The sequence below is a fragment of the Chelonoidis abingdonii genome, chromosome 19 (genome assembly GCF_003597395.2).
Source record: "Chelonoidis abingdonii isolate Lonesome George chromosome 19, CheloAbing_2.0, whole genome shotgun sequence".
NCBI classification, from domain to species: domain Eukaryota; kingdom Metazoa; phylum Chordata; order Testudines; family Testudinidae; genus Chelonoidis; species Chelonoidis abingdonii.
In genome coordinates this window covers 8,414,738-8,442,298 of record NC_133787.1, presented here as the reverse complement: position 1 = coordinate 8,442,298, position 27,561 = coordinate 8,414,738, and the positions used below count along the sequence as shown (strand labels likewise).

The 27,561-nt window shown below is 38.2% G+C and overlaps 1 protein-coding gene across 4 annotated transcripts in view; it reads right to left on the bottom strand.

Moving 5' to 3' along the window:
• The window catches only part of CBFB (core-binding factor subunit beta), a 64,847-nt gene extending 37,511 nt beyond the window's left edge, over positions 1-27,336 (bottom strand). Inside the window, exons 1-3 of one of the 4 annotated variants that reach the window (XM_032785769.2) lie at positions 27,204-27,336; positions 26,914-27,000; positions 20,081-20,197 (exon numbers count right to left, since the gene is read on the bottom strand). In XM_032785769.2, coding sequence (XP_032641660.1) covers positions 20,081-20,197; positions 26,914-27,000; positions 27,204-27,281 — 282 coding nt within the window. In that variant the 5' untranslated portion in view covers positions 27,282-27,336. The remainder of the gene's footprint in view (positions 1-20,080; positions 20,198-26,913; positions 27,001-27,203) is intronic. The other 3 variants (XM_032785767.2, XM_032785768.2, XM_032785766.2) reach the window with 3 other exon arrangements.
• Between the last annotated feature and the right edge of the window lie 225 nt (positions 27,337-27,561).

Sequence of the window (27,561 nt, the reverse complement as noted above, 5' to 3'; positions counted from 1 at the left end):
TTACATGATGTAATTGAATGGGACTATTTCATTTGACTGTTTCTCATCAGATCCTACCTGTATTTTGTCGTCTTCCATTCTCTTCTCTTTATTAGGACATAGAGAATCCCCATTAATAGATCCTCTCCCAAGAAATATCTCTGTTCAAACCAGGTGCTCCTCTGCACAGGTTGGCTTTCCTTCATTTAAAAACTGCTCTATCACCTTTTTAATGTTAAGTGTCAGCAATCTGGTTCCATTTTGGTTTAGGTGGAACCCAGCCTTCCTGTATAGGTTTCCCCTTTCCCAGAAGTTTCCCCAGGTCCTAATAAATCTAAAGCCCTCCTCCCTACAACATCATCTCATCCATGCATTGAGATCCTGCAGTTTTGCTTCTCTAACTGGCCCTGTGCATGGAACTGGAAGCATTTCAGAAAAGGTGACCATGGAGGTCCTGGACTTCAATCTCTTACCTAGTAGCCTACATTTGGCCTCCAGGACTTCTCTCCTATCCTTTCCTATGCTCTTGGTACCTACATGTACCACGACTACCAGGCTCCTCCCCAGCACTAAACATAAGTCTATCTATGTGTCTCGAGAGATCCTCAAGCAAGTCACCATGTGGTTCTCCCTGTCATCACAAACCCAACTATATATGTTCCTAATGATGGATCCCCCATAACTGTTACCCATCTCTTCTTAATAACTGGAGTTCTCAGTGCAAGAGGATACCATTACATCATTTGGAAGGAGGGTCCCAACTATGGGATTGTTTTCCTCTGCTCCAGTTGGATGTTCTTCTTCCCTGAGACTTTCATCCCCCTCAACAGCACAGAGGCTGTCAGAGCAGAGGTGGTACCCTGTGTCCTGATTAGTCTCACCTATGTACCTCTCTGTCTCCCTTAGCTCCTCCAGTTCAGCCACTCTGGTCTCCAAAGCCCGTACATGGTCTCTGAGGGCCAAGGGTCACATAATTGCTCCTCCTTCATCTGGAGAGCTCCCTCACAAAACTCCACTGTTAGCTGCTCCTGTCCGCTAGCTCCTTGGGTCGCTTAGGAACAAGCTTTGTAAAGCCTGGTCTTCCTGAGTAGCCCTGCCCCCTGATTAAGGGTTGATCGGTGCTGAAGGGCTTAGGGGTCAAAGCCTTGTTAAGAAGCTCTCAGCCTTGCCTAACAGGCTGCTAGGCTCAGCACACGGTCCCCCCAAACAAACAGACTATACGGTATATTTCAGTCAAGGAGCAAGCACACCAGAAACAAACACAAATACACAGTGTGTTAAAAAAAACTGCACTTTAAAAAAATATTTCTAACAAAATTGGAAATGTTAAGCAACCTAAATAAGTGTTACTATTACTCCCCTCAATTTACACTGTAAAGTGTTTTTCCTTAAAATTAGGGCACATGCATTCCGCTGCCCTATCATGACCAACTCCCCCTCCAAAAGGGCTAGGGACTGATTTTAAAAGATTCAGTACAGTGCATATATTTAAGAACTAAAATATGACCGTCCCGTTGCATTTACTAACTAGACAAGAGGAGAGTATCTCTTTCAAACAAACTGAGAAAAGGGTCAATTTATTTGTATTCAAGACACTAAACCTAGTTCTCAGTTTCCCATCCTATTTAAGTCCTCTGGTAAATCCTTATCACACAATACCAGGGTGATTTACTGATGTGATTCAGATGTTATCTGTACATGTCATCCACACATCCTGCAGTTACAAAAAGAAGCGTTCCCTCTCCCTAAAGCAACTGAGCCATTTCCTCCCCCACAGATTGCACACAGTTCTCACCACCCACTGACTAATGAATCAGCACACTAAACAGCAGCCACGGGCACCACTGTGACAAACTCAACCCCCCAGGAAATAACAGTCCCCAGTGAAACAGTATGCCCCCTTCTCTTTTGTTTTCTATCATATTCCAGCACACTGGACCAAGATGCATTCTTTTAAAAGACACTCAGCTCTGACTCATTGCCCCAGTCTCATCACATGCATCTCTTCATTCATAAGTGTTCTGTCAACTGCCTGTTTGCTGGCTGATCACAATAATTAAATTCCAGCGTTGATCCCACCTATCTCTGAATCATACCCAACATGGGCTATTTAAAACAGCAGTCTGTCCAATGGTTTAGTTTACTAAACATTATCTCCTGTATAAGAAATATTTATAAAATATTTGCTCCCAGTGAGAGAAATTTCATAAGGTTAAGCCCAATTTTTTATCATCTCATCTACTCAAAACCTGGTTTATGTACTGGGCCCACTAGTTAAAAGGTACAAACTCTGTTCAAGACAAAGCAAGAAAGATATTCAGTTAGGAAGTTATGTATCCATCTTTAGCTTTCAACTACCTTAGAAAACCTAAATGTTTTTATACATGTTTACTTGTATTATCAACTTCTATTCAAGTCCCCAAATATAACATGAGTCACAAAACTTCTTATTTCACAAGTTGGAGAATATACTCTAAATGCCACTTGTGAGGAAAAACATGTTAACACTTTGTATGATAGCATTTATGGCACTAAATGAGGGGATTGGAACTTTCTCCCCCAATATTTTCAGAGTTTTAAGATGAATGTATGTAAATTAGGGATTTTTGTAAACTTGTTAATTTTTATTTTAAAAAGTAGTATTTGCAAATCATTACAAATAAATCCTTTTGGTAAAACAGGATGGGCTACAACAATAATTGTGACATGCAGATTAATTAGCAAAGTCTAAAACAAGTTTATAGCTTAAGAGCAGTCAATGTAAAACTCCTGCTGCAGATAATACTTTTGCATATTGATCATTCACACAAATCTGCTCACAGAAACTAAGGAAAAAATCATCAAGTTACTGGTGACACACAAAACTAATCAGAATGTCTGTTAGTTTCATTATGCACTCTGTGACAACTAGTTTTCTCCAACAAGGAAACAGCACATTAAGGTTATATTAGCAATCACTAAAAGACGCAGGTTTTAACATTGTTGCTATGATCAGCACACTAAGATTAGTTCTCACTGACTCATTTCAAATGGAGGATATAAATCTTCACATTTTAAAACACATATAAAACAGTAAGAGGCACAGCATTTTTTAATCTTAGAACCAAACATGGTTTATTACTTTTCCAAAATAGTTTTAAGTAAAACAAATTTTAATTAATGAAGTTTTGTAGTCAATCCCTAAATTATCATTTGAGAAAGAGTAATTCTGGCTATCAGTATTGCAGACCATGGTGATAAGAAAACAAAAATAAAGAAACTGGATGGCAGACTGGACTTGTACACAAAATACACCAAGATCCAAATATTGATTTAGATCAAGTGACTATGTAATTGATTAGTAACTTATACAATATACCCTGCTCCAGATAATGCTACTAGTTCTTCACTATCATTATACCAAGTGAACTCTCAAATTGTTAAATTATGTCAATGTGCAAGGTTTTTTTTTAAAAATCTTATTTTATTTGGCATTCCTAGACAAAAGGCTGAAATTAATCTTCTGACCTCAGATTCTTAGATGTATATATATTAGCTAGTGACATTTATGCAAGTGATCGTCATATACAAATATTCTAAATTCTGGGTTGCTTACCCAGATCTTTCTAAACAGAGGTGTTACATCATGGGTACTCTGAACATAGATTATATTAACAAGTTCATTCTTTTGAAAGTTGTTGGTTTAAAAGAAAAAATAATATAGTTTAATCTCATAAACACCTGGAGAAAATTCTTAAAACAAAAGTCATCTTTTTGAAAGCTAAATTTAGCCAAAATTAGTTACTTAAATTTGGTCTTAAACACAAATCTCATGAAGATGAAAAGGAAGCTACTCAATGCCTGACAAACTAGGCCCCATCTCCACTTGGTACGACTTTTTTCCCCCCACCACTTGGTAAATGTCACCATGTTTTGTAGACAAAACAGCAATAATTTTACCATAGGTATTTTCCCTTTTTCACTGAACCACAGTAAACCAATGAGTCTTTTGGTTTTTCCTTATTTAAACATCTTCCGTGATTTTGTAGTACAGTGCCTCCCCATTGGTTAAATTTGATTGCAATTCTACCATTTTCCCCTTTGCATTATGTCACCTTCGCCTCATATCCAAAACACAGTATTAATTTTGTAAATCACATTCCACAATCTTTAAAAAGCTAGAGTTCAAAATCAAAGCTTATATTTACTATACGCCATTAGCCTAGGGCAACTAAGGAAACCCTGAAGAAACATATGGAAATGAATATTAGGGCACATTAGCTCTTAACATTTACATGCTGGACTGTCTACTAGAAATTATTCTAGCATTTGATATAAAATGAGAAACAGCATTTCGTAATTCAATATTTCAGGGCTAGAAAAATCAGACCTTTTGAGTTTTGCTGAATAAAAAAAGGGATAAAATACTCTTTAAACAACTGAATTGAAAACCTTCCAGAAGCCCTTATGAATCGCTAATAAACTCTAGGGCAGTTTTGCTAAAATTTGGGATGGCAAAGTATTAAAAATATTTGAGCCTAGTGTTAAATATTTAATCTGTAAATTATTTAGACAGCTCTTTATATCTAAGCAAGTCAAAGAGCTATTTAACATTTATAAACTCCAGAGAGTTTTCCCTTTCCCACCATAGAGCAAAGGATTCTGATTTTGTACCTTGGAACTTGTTACAGCTAAATTAAGAAACACATGGTTTCCAGGAATGATATATGGTGAATCAACTTCACTCTCTACATTCTCAGAAAAGTATGTCATTTATTTTTAACTTCAGCAGTGAGTCTATCACCTGCCTTATTCAACACTCAAGAACAAGGAGGGAGAACAGTGCTAATTTTCAGTAGTTTTAGGCATGCAATGGGAGTATTTTCACATACAAATGAACAGATTCATAGCCGTCCATTTAAATGTACAAATACTGAACTACTTTTGATAATCAGGCTCAAAATGGTAACTCTTCAGAACATTCTGCTCTAAAATGAATACTGAAAAATGCTGCAATAATTTCTATCCAAGAATTCCCACACTATAGTAGCATTCCCTCAATATGGCCACTCAATATAAAAATATGGATTCAGATTCAAAGTAACTAAGTCTTATAAAGGTGATATTTATTTCAAATCCTAGAGCATTTCCCAAAAGCATGTTCCATAACAAAAGCTGATGGATTGTCATTAAGCAACTTAGCAACATTTAAATGGTGCCTGCTTTAATTACAAACAAAAAATCATTTTTCCAGGATATCATTTTTAAAAAGTATTTACATATCTCAATATTAATGGAGTGCCATTCATTTTTACTAACACAAAATAATATTCATTTGTCAACTCCAGCTAGAAAAACACTTGTTTCAAAGTTCAAAACTGTGACAGACAACTTTCCACATTGCCAAACAAGTCACTGATAATTTTGAGTTTTGAGACTAGAACAGGGTTCAGAAAAGAACTAGATGAGTTTACGGAGCATAGGTCCACCAATGGCTCTTAGCCAGGATGGGCAAGATGGTGTCTCTAGCCTCTGTTTGCCAGAAGCTGGGAAAGAACAACAGGGGATGGATCACTTGATGACTCCCTGTTCTGTTCATTCCCTCTGGGGCACCTGACATTGGCCACTGTCGGAAGACACGACACTGGGTTAAATGGACCTTTGGTCTGACCCAGTATGGTTGCTCTTGTGTTCTTATGAGTTTGGGTTTCTGAGACAAACAAATAACAGAAAAACACTTTTCCTGCTACAGTGAAGAGCACAGAATTTTCTAATGTAACTTTTAGAAAAGTGAGAGTCATAGCACTATTAGTGCAATTTTATCTTTTGCTACTACAGTGACTATGTAAAATGATGCCTTTTCCAGGACTGTTAAATGTTTGGTTACAATAAACAAGTTAATTAGCAGTTCCAATGAACCACACAGATGGTCTGAAGAGAACTGCTAACAATAACAGAAAAGACACGATTAATACAATTTTCCAGTACTACAGGTTTTATTCCTTGATTAAAAATAGTCAGCGCTGCGTTTAGAAGTCAGTGGAGAAAAAACTAAATTTTAATTGTACCGAAACTGTATTCTTAAATGAGAGATAGTTACTTCCCCATAATTATTTTCTGAAGTGATACAATCTGATACAGTGGCATTCTGGAATACAGGTACCAACATGCAAACCTGGAGGTAATTCCCATATTCAAGAATTCTGAACTGTTGGACTGAGCATGGGGCACACATTATACTTGACCAAACCCTGCAAACAAAAGCTAAAATAAAACAAAAGGCACCCTGATGACTTATTCTCTTTACAACCTCAACAAGTAGGCCCACACTCCCCAAAAGTACAGTAAAACAAAAACACAACCCCACCTCCAAAACACAACAAAATCCAGATTGCCACTGAGACAGCAAGGATTAAAATGCCTGGATACATTCAGATTAGCAGAGATGCTTTGAGGTATCCAAAAGAAATCTTTTGAGGGTCATCTGTTACATTACAATGGCTAGACTCTATAAGGAAAAGGCTTTTAAACTTAAACCTTACCCTCTCTAGTATGGAAATGGCAGGTTTTGAAAAACTGCAATTCTTTAGTTTTAAACTAGGCACAATACATATGTTTTTAAAAGAATAATGCTGTCATTTTGACACAATACTAAAAAGGCAAATGCTTCTGTGCTTCTATTAAAACTAGGCTTGGCAGAATTTGATTTTTGTTTTTTATAATTTCAATGGATATACTGAAGTTTATTTTATCTACCATATATATTCATTCGTAAACCAAATATTTTTGGTAAAAAAGTCACATCAAAGGGGGGGGTGTGTCAGCTTATAAATAGGTCTACACCAAAATTTGATGATTTTAAACTCTATGGAATCATTGAATTGAATATCTAATACAGGGATTGGCAACCTTTGGCACATGGCCCGCCAGGGTAAAAACCTTGGTGAGCCGGGCCAGTTTGTTTAACTGCCGCGTCCACAGGTTCGGCAGATTGCAGCTCCCACTGGCCGCGGTTCGTCGCTCCAGGCCAACAGGGGAGGCAGGAAGCGGTGGCCAGCACATCCCGCGGCTCACGCTGCTTCCCGCCGCCTGAAATATAGGGTCGGCTTATGAAAGAGTCACACAGTTTGCTATTTTTACCTAGCCCTTCTTTTGGGAGGGGGGGCAGGGGGGTCAGCTTATAAACGAACAGGCTAATGAATGAGTATATACGGTATTTAAATTTTTCACAGGAAATTATGGGAGGTGTCAGTGACAGATGTTGAGATTCAAAACCTTAAAAAAAAGTTTTATAACCACTAAAACGCAAACTATCAACTTCATAAGTCAAAGTAAATATCCTTAAATCAAACTGTAATAAGTTCTCACACCATTTTTTTCTTAACGTTGCTTATCTGTAAATTCTGATCATCAATGGAAATATTTTTGTTGGTTTCTACGTGTACAGCGAAATCAGAATTTATGGATAAAAATCTAGTATTTCCAAGTCTAACTATAACACTGCATACATTTCACTAACAAATCATACACACACAACTAAAATTGTGCTGTTTTCTCCCATATTTAGATACATTATATGCTTTCTAGATGGAAAATTACAAAAAATTGGTGAGGAAATTTATTTTCACTATTCTAAAATGGTATGAGAATACAGAATTACAAATAAAAACTACAGAAAGGGCTTCCTCTAATCTAAATGTAGATAATACAAAATTTACAAATAAATTGCAGCATTCCCCTTAAAGCACTTATACATGGCAAGGCCACCATGCTTGCCAATTGGAATTCTGCCACACATCTGGGCAGCAGACTAGTGAGGAATAATCAGTGCTCTGCCCTACTCTGGAATAAGGCAGTACTCAAGAACAACAGTGCTTTGGCTACTAGGAATAAAATTGACTAGGATGGAATTACGGTAGATAGCATTTGCTCTCAAGAAGTGGGGGGGATGGGGAAGAGAAGGCAGGCAGCTTGGAAACACAGCAGAAAGATAACAAAAGGATAAACAAGAGATGAAGAATAACTGATGTAAGTGAAACAGGAGTTCTCCCAAAACTGGTGCAGCGTGCCACCAAGAACATGGAGCACCAAGGTTCAAAGGCGAGCTATTACATATTGTTAGTTTGTTAGACTACCATTTCTGATTGGTGAAGTGAACTCAGAAGTGTGTAGCAAGGGCGCATCCATTAGAAAGCACCCAATGTTTGAAAGAAAAGAAAAGCAGCAACTCTGGATGCTAGTAGGATCGAATAGGGGCAAGGAAAGGGGCAAAAACAAGCAACTCACTTCCTGTGCCCCTTTAATTATCATCCAATCCCTCAGCAACTTTTAAACCCCCCCTTCTTCCCATGTACAACTCGGCTCTGGAGGGCATGAAGTGATACTATATAGACCATGCAACCAGCTCCACCAGAGTGGGGTTCACTTAGGAAAGCAGAAGGGAAGAGGATAGAACCCTTACCTATCCATCCCTACAGAACAGCACAGAAAAACTGAGGGCTGGAAAAGCAAGTTCAACTTTTTAGATTGCGTGCGTCAGTTATTTTTCTCTCTCAATCATTTCATTTTGGTGTATTTAAATTTTACTACATTCATTTTGAGAAACTCGCAATTAATTTTTCACAAAGCAGGTCATGGGACAATTTCTTTTTTTAGCTTTTGTAGTTTGAAGATCAAAAAGGTTGGGAGCCACTGTAATAAACGCCATGAAATACAATTATTTTGTTCACCCTTTTAAACTAAAATTGTCATTTTTATATATGTATGGAAAAGCCCAGGCTTCTCAAGGAGATGGGCAAAAGACTTCTTCATGCCTCCCTGGAAATGTGCTTCAAACTTTTTTTTTTTGGTGTGGGGGGGAGCAAGAGCGGGGTGTGGGCTTCAGCCTTCATATACATTCAAATCCTTGGCTTTTCTGCTGAGACTGCCCAACAAGAGTGCCAACTGGTGACAATTCTGGTGATTGTGTCATTTGTAAAACTGCTCTAGGAAACGTGAGAGAAACTGAAATTTGTTTCACATAGGCCACAGAAACAAATCAATGTAAATGTTATAGTTTATGCTGACAAGAGAGACCCGAACAGTTAAAATTACCTGTTTTGCTTAGAATTGTTATACTATTTTACCCCACTTCCAAAATCTTATATATTGTTTAATACATAAGATATGTATTAAACAATATGTAAGGAACTTTCTGACGGAAATTAAGCACATATGCTACACAGAATCTAACATATGAATATTTATTCAATAAATGGTATAGTATTAAGACAAATTAATGCAAGTTATTCAGTTTTTGTCTTTTGTACTTTTTGTAGCTATTTAGCTTTCATCACCCAATAACATTTTACAGCATCTCGCTTATTCTGCATAGAAGACAATCAGCTTCTAATGAGGAACATTCCCAATAACGGCTGGGAATTTTCTTTAGTAAATCAACAAAGTTATCTTTTACAAAACTGTCTTAGATACCAAGCTTCTTATACCTCAAATTCCTGAAAAATTTACTCTAGTCAAAATAATAAATTAGATTAATTTCAGTTTTGTATAGACAAGAGATGGTCTGAGGAGAATTTCCTAACAGTCAGACACCATTAACAAATTTTTGGGGTGGATTGATTTCTTAAACTCCTATGCAGCACTTACTACTTCCTGACCTCCCCACCAACCATTCAATTCTTGACATTAAAATAAACTGACACAAGCAACACTACCTCAAAAAACAGTTTAAACTAAATGCACTTAATTGGGTCTTGATTTCCAGACAAGTTGAAGAAAGACTGAGAATGGGACAAAATGTTTATCCAGATTCTTCCATAAAGGAAGCAAAGGACCTGCCTGTACATGATCTGTTGTATCTTCTGATATCTCTATCTAAGTTTAGCCAAAGCAAATGGAAATGCTAGTTTTCTTGTTCACTCTTATCCTCTCTACAAGCCTGGATCTTGGGAAAGCACAGGAAATGTATGGATTTTCTGCTTAGCCCAAACATCTGAAAATATAACCACCAGTAAGCAGGAGATATGATAATCCTTACATTGGCAAAAACCTGTGGTTGACATAATAACCTTCAGTACAAGAGAAGTTATTATGTTCCTATTTATCAGGCACTAAGTTTGTTGTGGTAGGCCAATAAGCCAACCTGCTTAAATTTTTAGCTGAATATCTACTATGCATTGAATTGCTTATAACATGCAAGACATCTTCATTTACTAAGGGCTGGGAGTAGGGGGGGTGGAACGGTCATCAGCATAACTACATCTCTCAGGAGTGTAAAAGAATCCACACCCAATAGATGTAGCGATGCTGACCTAAACTCCACTGTAGAGAGTGCTAGGTTGATGGAAGAATTCTTCCATCAACCTAGCTACCGTCTCTCAGGGAAGTGGCTCAACTACAGTCCCACTCTGTCACTGTAGTGAGTGTCTATACTGAAGATCTACAGTGCTACAGCTACAAGCATAGACAAAGCATTAGAGTTCTTTCCTTTAAAACGGTCTGTCCTCATCAGAGGTAATCCTTTTACTGTCCACATCAGCGGCATCCCTTTGCTACCAGCTTTGCTAATATTCAGTAGCTTTTACCATCAAAGGACACAAAGAGGAAGATTTCTGAAGCAGCCGAACAGTTAGGCCTCCAGTTTCCACTGACAGTCATTGGAAATTGAGTGCCCAAGTCTCCTAGGCTCCTTTAAAAATCCCAGCAAAAATAAATGAACATATACCAATTAAAGCGTATCTGGTAAATCAGTCCAGTTCTAAGGCCCAATAATTATCCCACCTATAGTGCAGGGGTAGGCAACTTATGGCACGCGAGATGATTTTCAGTGGTACTCACACTGCCCGGGTCCTGGCCACTGGTTTGGGGGGCTCTAATTTTAAATGAAGCTTCTCAAACATTTTAAAAAACGTATTTGCTTTACATATAACAATAGTTTAGTTATATATTATAGACTTATAGAAAGAGACCTTCTAAAAATGTTAAAATGTATCACTGGCACGCAAAACCTTAAATCAGAGTGAATAAATGAAGGTTCGGCACACCGCTTCTGAAAGGTTGCTGACCTCTATACTACTATATTCCAATACTCAATCTGGATGATAAAATAACTTAAGATGCATTCCAATAATTTACAGAAAAATCACTTTAAGTTACCAAGGTTTTTAGTAGTAAGTGTCTAGATCACCTTTTAAAAAGAATTGTACAAACCTATGAGTTGAGGTATTCTTTTAACTGAAATTCACAAAAAGAGCTAGACTCAATCAAATTTTTAATGAGATTAAGCTTTTACTTCTCTCCAGCATTGAAAAAAAATATGAAACCACACAACTGCAACAATTCTGTCTAGTAAACAGAGGCCAAAGTGTGAACAAAGGAGAATCACAAAAAACCCAAAGATTGGATTTTCCCCCAAACCTATGCTGCAAGCACTTCAGGAACTATAGCAATCCATGCAACACTCAAATCTTATAGCTGGCTCCCCGCTATGAACGTTAACTCATAGAATTATTCTATTTTCATTCTCACTTGGGCAAATATTAGGAAGCTAGAGGCTGGTATTAGGAAATTTGAAGTCTTGCCTTTATAGCATGGATGCCGAGTTTAGACCACTAGAAAAAGATGAAACACATAAAATGCTACTGAATAAAGTGGTGATTCTACAACATGTAACAAAAGTTCAAGTTAAGGCAAAAGCAGTTTTACAAATTGCAGACAAAGTACTACAGGGACATAAAAAAGGGCTGCTAGGAATCATTTGAATCTCAGTAAGTATGGAGATGCTAAAAAAATTTGCTAACCTGAAGTTTTTGTTCTGAAAGTGTGTCAACCTGCAATGACATTACTGCATTTACGCCTTATGCATAATTCTATAAAGACAAACTGCTGTCTTTGCACTGCTTCAGCTACTTAACAGCAATCCTGCTGACCAACAGCTGCATCACAAAAATGAAAAAAAAAAAAAAAAAAAATCTCTGGCTGCACCATTCTCTGATTCCCTTCTGGACTGTGGGAGCTTCAGGGAAAGCAAGATAGGAGATTGACAAGTTCTGTCCAAGTCAATGGAAACTAAGTATCAAAGGATAGTTACCCCATACCACAAGTGTCCAGAACAGCCCAAGAAAGAGGAAAAGGAGAAGCAACGAAACCAAGAATAAACCAGTTTCTGCTCCCTGGTTGTCTGCCACAGCCTTGGTACAGGTTAAACTAGTCTGGAGGAGGGAGTGGCAGTCCCTGAGTAGCAAAAAAGTATTAATTGTGAGCCCCTGACCTTTCTGAAATAATACTCTGGGCCTTCATGCTGGAGATTAGATATCATTGGATTAAATGGACTTTCCCAAATGTCACACAGGAAGTCTACAGTGCTGGGAACTGAACCTGGATTTCCTGAATTCTAGGTCAGTGGATCAATAAAATCATCTTATCAGAAAAATCTTTTATGAACAGGATTGTGCTCAAAGGGCCCAAGTGCCTTCAGCATACAAACCTGCTAAGCAAGCTCCAGATGTAAAGTGGGATGGACATGTAGTTACTACAGATCTGAATTAAAGGACTTTGAAAGCCCATTCCTAAACACAGTTCCTCCCTGGACTTCCAGCTAAGTAGAGCATATTAGATGTTCTGTGCGCTACTCAAAGGCAGTGGTAATGTTATGACCACACAGACCTAAAGGTCTCCCTGTGAGGAGGCACACCATGGTAACATGGCCCTTGGTGAATCCTACTGACTACCATCTGTTCTTTCACCAACGGGGTCAAACAGTGACAGTATTGTTGTAACACTCTGCTCAGGGCACCCAGAACTGCAAACCACTATGTTATCTCGCTCTGCTTCAACAAGGGAGAGCTTTACTGGCATTTAGACTGTACATCAGCTCCCTGTCACATTAAGTTTGCCCACCTCACTAAAAGTTCCAAGACACTGACATTCTTATCCTTGCCTTGCAGGTAACACTCAGTTCCAGAGTTCCCCAGAGATGCCTCTCTGCAGTGTTCAGTGACTCTCACTGGATACTCAGAGAATTATCAAGCCTGCTGCCTCCAAAGAGATAGTGCACACACCAACTGCTGGCTCGCTGAGGACCCATTCTTTATCTTAATATATAGCACTAAAATGCTTTTGTAATAAGACAGGAATAAGTTTATTTATAAAGAACAGATTTAAATAATACCAAGCAAGAATTGAAGAAAGAAAAAGGTTACAAACAAAACAAAAAAATAACACTTCTAGTACCTAAAACTTAATTCTATCAAGCTATGTCTCTGCCCAACACAGTTTCTCACCTTAAGTTACCAGTACCTCCAGCCTTCAGGCAAAAGGATCCAAGGTTCACAGAACCAGAGAGTGCCATCCCCTTTGTCCCCTAAGTGATGGATAACTAAAATGTCCTTTTGCTCCCCTTATATTTCCCAGAGTCCACTGCCTTTGTCGCAGGAGTCAGGAAGACCTCAGGGATGTCAAATTCTGGTATGTTCCCCAGTGTGCTCATCATGTTGCTTCTCCCACCATTTGTTAGCTTGACTGCTTTGTTTACCCTTTTTGTAAATGTACTTTCACGGTCTATGGCCTACAAAACTTAACCCAGATGCGCAAATCAATATTCCATTGTCCAGAGTTTGTCAAGTCTGCCCCCACAACATATTTTAGGAACATATTTCCAGCACGCGCACACACCCCCACCCCCACATCGGTATATACATCATGCAATGATATTCATGACCAGTGTGTCACCAGTTTTTATATAACTTACTCAATACAATAATATTATAGACCATCAGTTGATTCAATTTCCCTCATACAAACCGTTAAACACACACAATTGGACAAAGTCTAGAGAAGGAATTTCTTAACATTAAGTGACTGGCTCTTGGAAGAGCTAAAGTACATAAGAGGAGGCTATTCTACTTAGTCTTAAGTAACACAGAGGAGTTAGTTGTTCTACTACTGTTAATTCTTCAATTACATGCTAAGAACTAATGTTAAAAAGAAACCCTGATGCCATGATACCAAACTTTTTAAAAAGAGATTTCAAAAAAAAAAATGAAGAGGCTAGTAAAGAAGGCTCTATGGTCAAATGAAATAAAACCCTTAAATGAATGGAGGCTACTTAAGGAAACACTAATAGTACTCAGAAGGCACCTAACAAAAAAAAGGAACCAAGAAGACAAGCAATAAACCAATATAGTTAATTAACAAGGCTTGAGAGGATATTCAAACAAAACAATTCTGAAAGAACTGTAACTCTAGGGAAGTCAAACATATAAGTTACAGCAGGCTATATGTAAGAGGGAAATTAGGAGGATAAAAATTGATTTATGAAGAAATATGTATAAAAACAAACAAATTATTTAAATATACAAGAAGTAGGAAGCCTGAAAAAAAAAAAAAAAAAAACTGAGGGGTCCACTGGATTACCAAAGGTTAAAGAGCAATTAAGGAAGATAAGGACGTCTGACAAACTAACTCATTTTTTGAATCACTTTACTACAAAGGATGTCAGGGAAATACCTACTACAGACCTGACCATTTTTTGGCAATAAAGATGAAGTACCATAAGAGACTGAGGTGTCAGAAAGAGAGATGCTGGAACAGACTGATAATTTAAAAAGAAACAAGTCACCAGGCCTAGATGATACACCTCCAAGAGTTTTGAAGGAGCTCAAGCATGAAGCAGCTGAGCTGCTAGCAAAAATATGAAACCCCATTAAAAAAATGCCACCATACCAAAGGATTGGAGGATAGAAAAATATTCTAAATCTATTTTAAAAAGGTGCAAGGAGTGATCTGGTGTATTATAGACCAGTAAGCTTTACATCGGTAAATTGGTTGGAAAAGTAAATAAAAAATGACTGAGTCCAACCAGCTTGATTTCAGCAAAGAAAAGTCTGCCAATAAACTAGTGGATAAAGCAGAACTGGTTAACAATTTATTTACAGTATCAGAGGGGTGGCCGTGCTAGTCTGGATCTGTAAAAGCAGCAAAGAGTCTTGTGGCACCTTATAGACTAACAGACGTTTTTGAGCATGAGCGAAGTGGGCATTCACCCACAAAGGCTCATGCTCAAAAACGTCTGTTAGTCTATAAGGTGCCACAAGACTCTTTGCAATTTATTTATACTTTCAGCAGGACCTTGAGAAAGTCCCTCACAAGATGCTGAAGAAACTAAGCCATGGTCTGAGAGGCACTGTCATGCACGAAAAACTGGGTAAAACAGAAAACAAAATAGGAATAAATGGTCAATTTACATCTTGGCAAAAGGTTAACAGCAGGGTGCCTCAATGAGCCATACTCCACCCAGGGTTTAATATATTTATTAATGATCTCAACCGTGGAATAATCTGAAGAAGAGTGATGAATGTCAGAGGGATTTAAACTAGGTGAATGGCAGACAATGGCAATACTAATTAATGCAAAACGGAAGAAGAGATTTCAATTACTTCAACACTTTACAAGGGTCTAAATTTACTATACGAACTCAAGAAAAGACACAGGCATCTTGGAGGCTGGCTGCGTGGAGGACGTCTGATCACGTGCAGCTGTCGTCAAAAAAAAGCAAACAAGATGTTTAACTGCATAAGGAATGAAATGGAGATTAACATGGGGGAAAAATATAAAGTTTTATGACTCAATGGCACAGCTTCCTCTGGAATCTTGTGTGCAGTACTTGGTTGCCATACATCAAATATAGTGTTTCAAAATTAGAATAGGTTCAGAGAAGCATGACAAAAATGATTCAGGACAGAAAAACCTCACATGGATGGAGATGGAAAAGAGTAGGATATTTTTAACTTTATAATAATAAAAGCATTTAAAATAATATCAGGGGCTTCTCTTTTCTCTTTTTCATAATGGAAAAACAAAAGGGATACTCGGTGAAATTAAAAGGTAACATTCAAAACTGATAAAAGGAAATACTTCCAAACAATACAGACCACATTGCCATGGCATGTTGTTGATGTAAAAAACAATGCAATATTCAGAGACAGATTCAACTTTTACATAGATGATAAAAATATCCAGTTACAATAGTTAATGCTAGCAAAGGAAATCTGAAAAGAAAAAATCTTGTCTAAACCAATCTCTTAACTCATATGGATGAGGATGAGATATTCATGTGGGCAGATTACCCTACCTCTGCCTACTGTTGGGCTTCTTGAACCTTTCGGTGAAACATATGGTGATGGACACTGTCAGACAGGACCCTGGACTAGGTGGGCCACAAGTCTGACCCACTGTGTAACTCCTACACTTCCTTTGAGCTTTTTATTTTTAGAAGATTGTTGAAAGACTTTGTTTTATGATCTTTAGGCTCTAGAGGCCAATTTTCTAGAACGTATATATCCTTGTAGGTACAAAGAACTCAAACTGCACATTTCTGTCTGCAAAGATCTATCCCCCAGAGTCCCAATAACTATTAAGGAATTTGTTATCCTCAAAAAGGCCTCACATGTCAGACTCCTATTCTGTGGATAAAGAACAGGATGCTAATTCATTTTCTCTGGACAACAAACTGGACTCAACTATGGAATTTTTTTAAAGTTCCCTTAGAAAACTGTTTATCTGGAGAATAAAATTACATGATTAAGGACAAAAACTGTTTATAGTCGGCAGTAATGCACTTACAAATTCTGAATAAACTATTTCTGGAACATTAGTTGGTTAACCAAACACTCTGAAACAGTAAAGAATTCTAGAATAAAAAGATTCCAGTATTTGTAAGTTTAACTTTATCTACATTCAGCATCTCAGAGTTATGCCTAGAATAATAATTAAATGACAGCTCTCTCAATAGCCTATATTTTATTCATATAATTAAAAACATGACTTGCTGGCACAGCTCCAGTGATGAACAAACACACATTATGCCACTGCCTCAAGAGTTAAAGCTTACAAAAAATTGTTGCATGGAGCTACAGAAATTACGTCTGAGTATAGAGACAGTTGAATATGCGCAAAAAAAAATAATCATAAAACTCCTTACAAAGTTATATAAAGAATAAGTGACAGACAACTAAACTACAATACTATAATGCCATCAGGTGCTTTCTGTTGATGATATAACACATTTCTACCATTTGCTTCTCCTTCTCATCATGCTATGGGAGCAAGTTCACTTTAAACCAAGTTCCGTATAGTACAAGCTTGATGTCACATGTGATTTATAATAATGCTATATCACACCCATGAATTCGTGATTTGTCCAAAGTACAGCATAATACCATTCATGTTTTATTAGATGATCTTCTACTCCTAAACGGCCCTAAATGAAAAAATACAGAAGGAGACTTACATTTAGACAAATATTCTGAAAATTTACTATAAACTAACACGTAAAAAGCAAGAAGTAGAATATAGTGATAAGATCAATTCTATTTGGCTTTGCAGTAATATATACTAAATTCCTGCAAATCTGGCGGCTAAGTTTGCAGACAGTACAAAATTATTCAAGATTGTTAACTCCAAAGCTGACTGCAAAGAGTTACAAAGGGATCTCACTAAACTGGGTGACTGGGCAACAAAATAGCAAATGAAATTCAGTGTTGATAAATGGAAAGTAATACACTTGGAAAACATAATCCCAACAATACACACAAAATTAGCTGTTACCACTCAAAAAAGATCTTGGAGACATTGTGGATAGATTCTGAAAACATCTATTCAATGTGCAGCAGCAGTCCAAAAAAAAAAAAGCTAACAAAGTTAGGAGTGATTAGGAAAGGCACAGATAAGGCAATAAATCTAATGCCACTATACACAGCCACGGTATGCCTATACCCAAAATACTCTGCACAGTTCTGGTCACCCGATCTCAAAAAAGATACATTAGAATTCGAAAAAATACAGTGAAGAGCAACAAACATGATTAGGGGTATGGAATAGCTTCCATATGAGGAGAGATTAAAAGACTGGGATTGTTCTTAGAAAAAGATGACTGAGGGGAGGGATATCATAGAGATCTATAATATCATGAATGGTGTGGAGCAAGTGAATAAGGAAGTGTTATTTACCCTTACACAATACAAGAACCAGGGGTGACGCAATGAAATTAATAGGATGCAGGTTTAAAACAAACCATAAGAAAGTACTTCCTCATATGATGCACAGTCAACCTGCTGGGAATGTTGTGAAGGCCAGAAGTATAACTGAATTAAAAAAATTTAGATAAAATCATAGCAAATAGGTCCATCAATAGCTATTAGCCAAGATGTTCAGAGTCACAAACCTATGCTCAGGGTCTCCCTAAATCTCTGACTGCTGGAAGCTGGGACTGGACAACAGAGGATGGCTCTCTAGATGAATTAACCTGTTCTGTGCATCCCTTCTGAAGCATTTGGCACAAGCAACTGAGCTAGATGTATTGCTGGTCTGACCTAGAATGGCCATCCTTAAGTTCTTAATTCACCCCTTTAAAAATTCATTCCAAATTAAAAAAAAATCATGGAAGTAAATAAAATTGTTTATTTTTGGAATAGGCAAATACAGACTTCAATTTGCTATGTTACAAGAAAAAAATCCTCATTCAATTAAGAGCCAGAATCAATATTTTTCAGTAAGAGCCAAACTCAATTCATCTTGTTCACCACAGAAGCCAGTACCCAGCCTTCTCCCCGCTGCCTGCCCAAAATGTGTTTTTTTAAAATCTTTTGCAGGCTTCCACAGTACAGCAGAATAGCTTTACAAAACACAAACATGATACAGTACTATCAACTTGAACTCCAGTTAGTTTCAAAATACAAGTTAAAAGAAACTTCAGGTACTACATTTGACCCTGAGTAAGTCCTTTGAGAATTTGCAATCAGATTTTCCTATTTATACTGACGTGGGAAAACTCAGTAGGCCATTACATAAAACTTTATGAAATATTTCCTTGTCTTTCAGTTGTTTTTAATGTTAGTAGTTACGTCTAACAAAAGAAGATTGAAAACAGACAGAGTGAGTTTTAAGTTGAGCAAGTCCCTTTAAGAACCTTTATAAAAAGAGTGTTATTAGAAAACAATACTACAGAAAAACAACCCAGCCCCGGGGGGGAGTCCAAGAGCATATACACTGTCTGACCCAAAGTCCATGGTCAATGGAAAAGTCTCACTAACCACAGTGGCTTTGGATCAGGCCCATATAGCCTACATAGTATAGAGAAACATATCCATTAAGCATTGTTCTTAAGTATTTTTCCTATACAGTGAAACCATACATTAACCAAAACAAAAAACCCCCAGTAAGTTTATCACAGTGACCTCTCAAACATGTTTTCTGAGATGAGAGATATAACCTAAACACTAATAAAGTACTACTGTGCCATTAAGGAATTTTAGTCAGCAAGCACAGATAGCTCAGTGGTTTGAGCCGCCATTGGCCTGCTAAACCCAGGGTTGTGAGTTCAATCCTTGAGGGGTCATTTAGGGATCTGGGGCAAAAATCTGTCTGGGGATTGGTCCTGCTTTGAGCAGGCGGTTGGAGGACTAGATGACCTCCCGAAGTCCCTTTCAACCCTATTATTCTATGATCAACCATTTCAGAACAGCAGAACAGGCAAAAGTCAGCAATGTATTTAAAGTAGTATTTATTCTTTATAATTTGCGATGGTAAAAGTCAAGCAAAAAAATGTCCTGTGGATGAACAAGAGCAAATTCCTACACTTCATATCAATTGCCAGCCTGAGCCCTGCCAAGGGAATGTGCTCAGTGAGACTAATGAAAATTTCTCTAAGATAACCTGCTAGTTAAGGTTTGTAATTTTAATGGAGTCCCAAAGGTGTGTCTACTGTATCTTAAAAGCTAACAAATTTCAGTTGTGCCTAAACATTTTATTATGAAGAAGTGGGCTTCTGCCCTCCAAAATAAATGAAAGTAAATAGAAGGAAAGAACCAAGTATTACACCACATACCTTTCCCCAAGAAATATAAAAAATATTTTAAAGTAAGTTACAATTAAAATTTATTTTTAACAATCCTTAGAGAAATTTAACAGATTTCTCTTAATAATTTTCATCTGTATTTTTATAACTAACTCTACTACACATTGAACTGTGGAACATTAAGAATTTCAAATAATACACACAGTTTATATTAAAAGCCCAGTGACACTGCACATAAAAATCTTTAAATTGCAACAATTTCCTTCTTACCTTGCCTGCCTCTCTTTCAAAGTCGACATATTCCCGGGTCGGTGTCTGTCGCTGCTCCCCCTGCCAGCTGGCCGGAAAAAACTGGAGAGACAGATTGGTTCCTGTGGCCACAAAAGCCTTTTAGAAAAATCAATACAAACAGGATCAGGGAGCATGACATTACATAAATTATGCAGGCAGTCATTTATTTTTACATCAGTTTATGTCTTAAGCCAAGCAGCATAGAGAATACTTAAAGTCAAAAACATGCACTCATCATTTTTCTTAAGTATTAAGTTACAAACATCTGATTCCATTTTGACAACATTTGCCATTGGCTGCTTCGGAAATAAAATACAACATGGAATCAATACTCTCTTTCAAATCAGTTTTTGCTGACATTAGAATCTGTTATTTCAGAATTCTGTCAGGAAATCCCGTACCAACAACTCAGTACCAAAACCTACTAAAAGAGTGCTTACATGTTGTAAAAAGTAGTATTTTTCCCAGTTAGAAGAACTTTCAGAAGAAAGTGAGCTGCAGAGACTTGTTACTGTGAGCACAGATTTTGAACAAAAAAATCCTATCTGTTTTTCACAGATATATAAATCCAGGAGGCATATTACCTGAGATCTAAAGACAAAAAGGCAAGGAAAATATTTATTTACCCTTATTTTGCATGCTGACAGGCAGGTGAGCAAACGCACCATCAATTTACCCCTCCATATATCAGATAATATTACACTGTCAAGTTGTGAAATCTTGTTGTCACCATAGCTAGTGCGTGAGTGGGCAAACACTTCAGCGAAATCCAGATTAGTAGATGTTCCATGTATGAGAAATCTGTTGTATTCTCTCTCAAAAACTCTTGAAGGGACATTGACTTAACCTTATCAGAAATGAGAATCCTTGTATTCAAGTAAACCATGACCTTCAACTTCAACTGAAAATAAAGTTTCATTTTCATTCATAAGAAGTTTAGACTTATGCATATCACACAGGGGCGGCTTTAGCTTTTTTGCTGCCCCAAGCATGGCAGTCAGGCAGCCTTCAGTGGCTTGCCTGCAGGAGGCCCTGGTTCCGCAGATTCAGCAGCTTGCCGGCGGGAGACCTGCAGGACTGGCAGACCTCCCGCAGGCAAGCCGCTGAATCCGTGGAACCAGGGACCTCCTGCAGGCAAGCTGCCGAAGGCTGCCTGACTGCCACCCTCGCAGGGCACCCCCCGCGGCTTGCCACCCAGGCACGTGCTTGGAGTGCTGGTGCCTGGAGCCGCCACTGATACCACAGCAATTCAAAATAGGGAAAGAGAGGTCCAACTTGCACAGCTGGGAGGGAGAAAACAATGTGGGTAGAAGTAGAATTCTGATTCACTGTTTCAGTTATGATATAGTACAGTGTTTAAATATGCACACACGGATATACACTTATACCAGAACATACTGTTAAAATATAGTTATATCAAATAGAATGTCTTACAATCAAATTTCAGGACTGGCTACCATTATTCACTTAAATTCAAAAGAATACTAATCCAGAAAACCGTTTATTCATAAAAAGTACATAAAAATATAGCTCAAAATAATCTGAATTTAGAGAGATGATTTCTGAGAGGAGCATAAAATGCATGTTTCCTCTAAGCAACGCAGAATTCAGCAACTTAGCGGTAATAAAAAAAAATCACTACTACACTATCACTTAAAATATAGTTCGCTCTGCGTCATTTTGTATAAGTCATTGTAGAAGAACAGTGTCATAGGATCAATATCTCTCACTTTGAAAATGAAACCTGCTTTGCCCTGACATTTTTGTAACAGAAGGAGACTAATATCCCGTGATTAGGTTTCATCTATTGACTTTCTCTTACAAGCAGTTTGAGCATCCCCATTAAGCCAACACAGTCATTAAAATTGACAACAGCAGTCATTAGTATCAAAGTGATATTGTACAAATATATTAATCTGTTTAGAATACAAAACATACAAAGCAAAACATTTTAAATAGTATAAACGTGCAGTAAAAAGCTAGACAGAAGTGTAACTTAAGGATACACTCCAAGAGCTTCAGGTACCATGTAAACCGTAAGAACAGAACTAGAGCCACTGTCATCAGAACTCTGGTGGAGACTCTTTGTATTACATCATTTTTCCAATTCGTAGTTTTTTGTTTGCTCATATGTAAATACAATATTTTGAAAAACAATTTTCTAGATTTAAAAACACTGTTCTGAATCAACAATGCAGTAACACCAACACTAAGCAGCTTTACTACCATCCTCTCAGCATTTTTAGCCTTTAAAAACTAAGGCTGTTATTAAAAACAAACATGCACACGCTAATACAAAACTCTGAAAGGGCTGACCCAGCTGAATTTTGCAGCTTTCCAGACTGCACAAGTTTCTGATGGCCCATGGATGCTAGCTCTGCCGTAGTATATTCTATTCGGGGAAATGTCACCCCAGGGTGAAGCACCAAGAGAAGAAATCCTTACATGTATCCAGGAAAGTATAGAAAAGCTTGAAGGCAGGGAAAATAATAGAAAAGACGACAGAAAATATGAATGCATGCCAACTCCCACTGGAACTGTGCAGCCTTAGCCTGTATCTGGCCTACAGACTATCTAAAAATATTGAGACTTCTATCATGTGAATTTTTAGAAACATTGTGTTCCCCTCCCCAACCAATTACATTAGATCAATAGTTCACGTACAAAATCCAATAGCCCATCTAATGTATCATGTAAACGTGGCTGTTATTGCCATGTTTTCCCGTCTGCATGTGTGTGTGTCTCACACACACACACACACACCCTATTGTGTGTAGGCTGGGGATGCCTCTCCTATTCTCCCAATCACCAGATAGGCATGTCTGATTACTATTGGTATGTATGTAAAAAAATCACTAATGTATTGACCATCCATCATCATTAGTGTTTTGTAGGGAGCTAGCAAGTAGTCTACAGTCCCACAAACCCTGTTTCTGGCTTTCTGGTTGAGCTCTAGAAAGGAGAGAGAAGTGTCTGTCAATCCAGGGCTTTTCAAGTTATTCCCATGTTAATTAGATGTCAGCCATGGAAGGAACTCCTGTCTTCCATCCTCATCAGGATGTCATTCCCATGAGTCTGACTCCCATAAATAACAGAGCGAGTGGAAACCTGATGGTCGTGTAACATCTAAACCAATACTATGCAGTCACAACAAAGAGGAGAAACAGACCACCAGATCAGCACTCTGATACCAAGGTTATAGAGTGACTTCAAAGAACGACAGACTTTCTGCAGGTCAGGCAGCCAGTGGTTGTTTTAGGTTGGATATGACCCTTTAAAGCTCTTGGATTTTGTCAGTGTTCAACATTTAAAAAAAACAATTTATATTTGAACTTAAAAGATTTACCATAAAAGATTTATAGGTGATTATAAAATATGTATACACAAGAAACCAAGACTATTTAAATCTACCCTGAAAATATGCGTAACACAGGGTTTTGGGGGTTTTAAGTTTCAAAAAGTAGTTTTATGGATCAATAGACTGTAAAGGTTATTGGTTATATTTATTTTTCTTTTCCAAAGGGCTTTTCATTACCTAATAGACTAGAAGAACTTGTTTAGAACCATTCAGGTTAACTGAGTATTTATATACAGTAAGTGTCAGGGGAGTTATTTTACATGCACAACCACCACTTTTCAAAGATTATTGTGGCTGTAAGCAGGCTGTCTCCTCAATGTACGCAAAACAATATACCATTGATAATTTAAGACTACATCTCAGTAATGACTTTTTTGATTTTAAAAAATTGTTCGTGACATGATCACTTTGGTCTGAAGTTAGAGAACTGTGTCACTTTGTATGACGCATTTATGTCCCAACTCCATCTTTATATTACTCTGAGACTATTTCTGGACACAATGCCATTACAAGGCACAAACCTCCCTGCGTAGAGATGAGAATAAATTCTTTATCTGTAGCAAATCATCTACATAACTTTTTTTTTTACTGAATTAACTGGTTAGTTTTTAAAACTTTGATCTTACAGTACCCTCACTTTCTAAATGGATGAGTAACAAGCAATCAGTCTTACTGGACCAAACCAGATGTCTTAGGTCAAGAAAAGAAGAAGCTATTTCCTATTATAACAACAGACTGAAAAACTGCATGTAACAGGCATCACCAGAGAATTTAAGGGGCAGAGTTCTGGCAGGGAGAAGTGGAGGCATAGAAATGAGACGGTGAAGAGACAGTAATTTCCCATTTTACAAAAATAACTCTTCACAAACCATATTAGTTGTAACTAATTATAAACTAAGATCTGAAGTTTTCAGTGAAGTCTCCGTTACAGATGTATATTGTGCATTGCCACCGTCCAGGAACCTTAAAAGGTTAAAAATTTATGTTTTTCTCTATCCATAATTGTTTTCAACAGTAATTTTTTTTAAAATATTAAAAATAACAATAATGCTCAATGACAATAATTTAAACAAGCCCAAGAGATTTGCTATGCAGGGGTCTGAATAATATCTACTTTTTTCTACAGATTCTCTATAAACCTTGCTCACTTACAATACACATTATAAAACATCCCCCTCTAGCTGAATTAGACAACTGTTGAAAATGGATGATAACTAGAACAACAGGAATCTGCTATATTAGAATACTTGTCTATTCCCAAATTAAAGTAAATACAGTAACTTATTTTAATAATTTGTGTAAAAGTGTATTCCACTATGTACACAGTGCCTAAAAAAATCCCTAGTTTTACTATGCAGTAAAGTAGGTTTATGATAAGTAGATGGAAGTGTTTTATTAAGCTAAAGTAAAAAAATAAAATAAAAATAAGGTAACTCCTCCTCTCACGTGAAATAAACCCTTAGTGAAGGGGAAAAAACAATAGAAATGGTGGCAGAGTTAAAAAAAATAAAATAAAATAGAAAAATCGGTGACTTTTCAATATGAATGTTTTAAGGAACTGTACAAATAACCACCTCACTAACAAGCATGCTACAAGATATAGATCTTATTCGAGAAACATCAAGCAGAATTTTTTTGACTACATGGAGCCAAATTAATCTTCTGTTTTACTTCATGGATCAGAGTGGTCTACTAGTACCATCACTAAGAAAAAAAAATCAAATATTTAAAATTTTAAAGTTTAGTTTGAAACGTGCCTGATTTGGTTCAGAAAAGATTATTTACTCTATTTCAAAAAGCTTTCGGTGAGTGCTTTTTTCCCCCATTTTAAATTTCAATGTATCAAGGTTATTTACTAATACATTTTAACCAAACGATAGGCTACAGTTCAGAATAATTTCATATTAGTCTTATTTATTCCTGGAAGTCACTACTTTCTAGACAAAGGAATTTAAAGTTGAAATAAGTAGCTTATAATTTCAACATATGCAATAGTGAAGGAAGAACTGCCAATATACTCTCACACGTCATTTTGTTGGCTATAAAGTACTTTTTCACATGCATAACGCTACTTTTAAATCCTAATGTACAAGATACATATGTTTTTATTCCTCTAGTAATAGCAGAATTAGCTATTACTATTAGGCAAAAAAAGTTTTCTAAAATTAACTTTTATAGAAGCAAATACTGTTATATAGAGAATATTAAATGTTAATGAACATTTATCTTCCCTTTCTTTTCCACAGCACAGATATCACTAAAGCTTTCCACAATTGTGTGCTCCACTTCAGAAGCACAACCACCGTATATTCCAATGCAAGGCCCACTCCTTAGGGGGGCAAATAACTAAATAATTGTTTAATCAACATTCAATATATTTATATTAAGGTACTTCTTTACAAAGTATCCCTTGATTTATTTAAAAATAAGTCAGAATACATATTATGAATCCTACATACTGATAGTTTTTACAAAACATTTCTACAAAACATCCCTCAAACAGCATCCACTCTGCCCCACCCATCCACGACAGTTTTAAATCAATGACTTTAAGTGTTTCTCTTCCTTAAAGGTTTCAGAGCAGTAGCCGTGTTAGTCTGTATAAGCAAAAACAATGAGGTGTCTTTATGGCACCTTACAGGCTAACAAATGTATTTGGGTGCAAGCTTTCCTAGGCTAAAAGTCTAAAACCCACTTCACCAGATGCATGGAGTGAAAAATACAGCAAGCAGTATATATATTTATGTGCTGTAATACATACACATACTGCTTGCTGTATTTTTCACTGGATGCATCTGATAAAGTGGGTTTTAGCCCATGAAAACTTATGCCCAAATAAATGTGTTAGTCTCTAAGGTGCCACAAAGACTCCTTGTCGCTTTTCCTCTTCCTTTAAGTATTTTAAAAGGTTACTATACGTTTTACTTAAGCTACTGGACAGAAAGACACATTTATTTCTTTAAAGAAGTGGCTGGACGGTTTAACTTAGGCTGCTTGGGTTTTAGTTTTTCTGTTTTATTCTCTATGCAATGAAAACATGGTTGCCCAAACACTTTTGCTGGTAGCAACAACAGTTATTATACCGTGACGTTTTATGCAACCTAGAGACGTGGGGGAGTTTAGGGTTTGCTAAGTTTTGTGATTAAGTGCCTGGCCGCGCCAACAGTGGGCAGTTTGCTGAACTCAGCTCTCGCCCCCTCTGCGCGTTGGAACGGGGCAGACAATAAGGAAGTCGCTCCTGCTGCAGAAACGTTCAGCATCCGCAGCTGTGTTTCGGAAGCGGCAGCCGCTAGGCAGCGAGCTGGGAGCCTGGGCTCCGCACAGTTCCGGGTTGTTCACGCGTGTGACGGGTCTGTGCAGCGCGGTGCGGGGCCGCGGGGGACCCGCCAGGCGAGCGGCCCAGGTGGGTTTCGGAGGCGCGTGCGGAGTGGGATGCTGGAGGCGCAGCACTTACGATCTCGGAGCGGCCGTCCCTGCAGGCGTTCTGGAACCGGGCCTGCCGCTCCTCGTGGGGTCTGTCCCTGAAGCCGGTGTATTTAATCTGTGAGGAACACGAGGCAAATCAGAGGAGGAATCCCGCCCGGCCGCGAGAGATAAGGGCAGGCGGAGCGCGGAGATACAGCACCGCAGGCGGGCGCTGCCCTGCGGGACCGGGCTCGGGCGCCGCTGCGGTTGGGAGGTGCGGGCGCCACCGGGACGGGGCTCGGGGAGCGCCAGGGGCCGGGATCCCCAGGGGTCCCTCACCTCGCACTCGCGGCTCAGCTTCCTGAAGAACTCCTCGTTCTCGAACTTGCTCCTCTGGTCGGGGACAACCCGCGGCATGGTGGGGCCGCCGCTGCCTCCCCCGCGGAGTCCCGCGCCCCGGCGGCTCGCCCCGCTGCCCTTTGTTCGCCCCCCTCCCCTGGCCGCGCCGCCGCCTCGCGCCCAGTGCAGCAGCAGCAACAACCGCCAGAGCTCGCGCCGCCGCCGCTGCCGCCGCCGCGAGTCTCGAGCCCCCTCCCCCCCGACTTCCTCCCCGGCTCGTAAACTCCGGCCAAACAGCCGCACCATTCACAACTCCGGGCTGATGCTACCGCGCATGCGCGGCGCAAGCCGGGGGCTC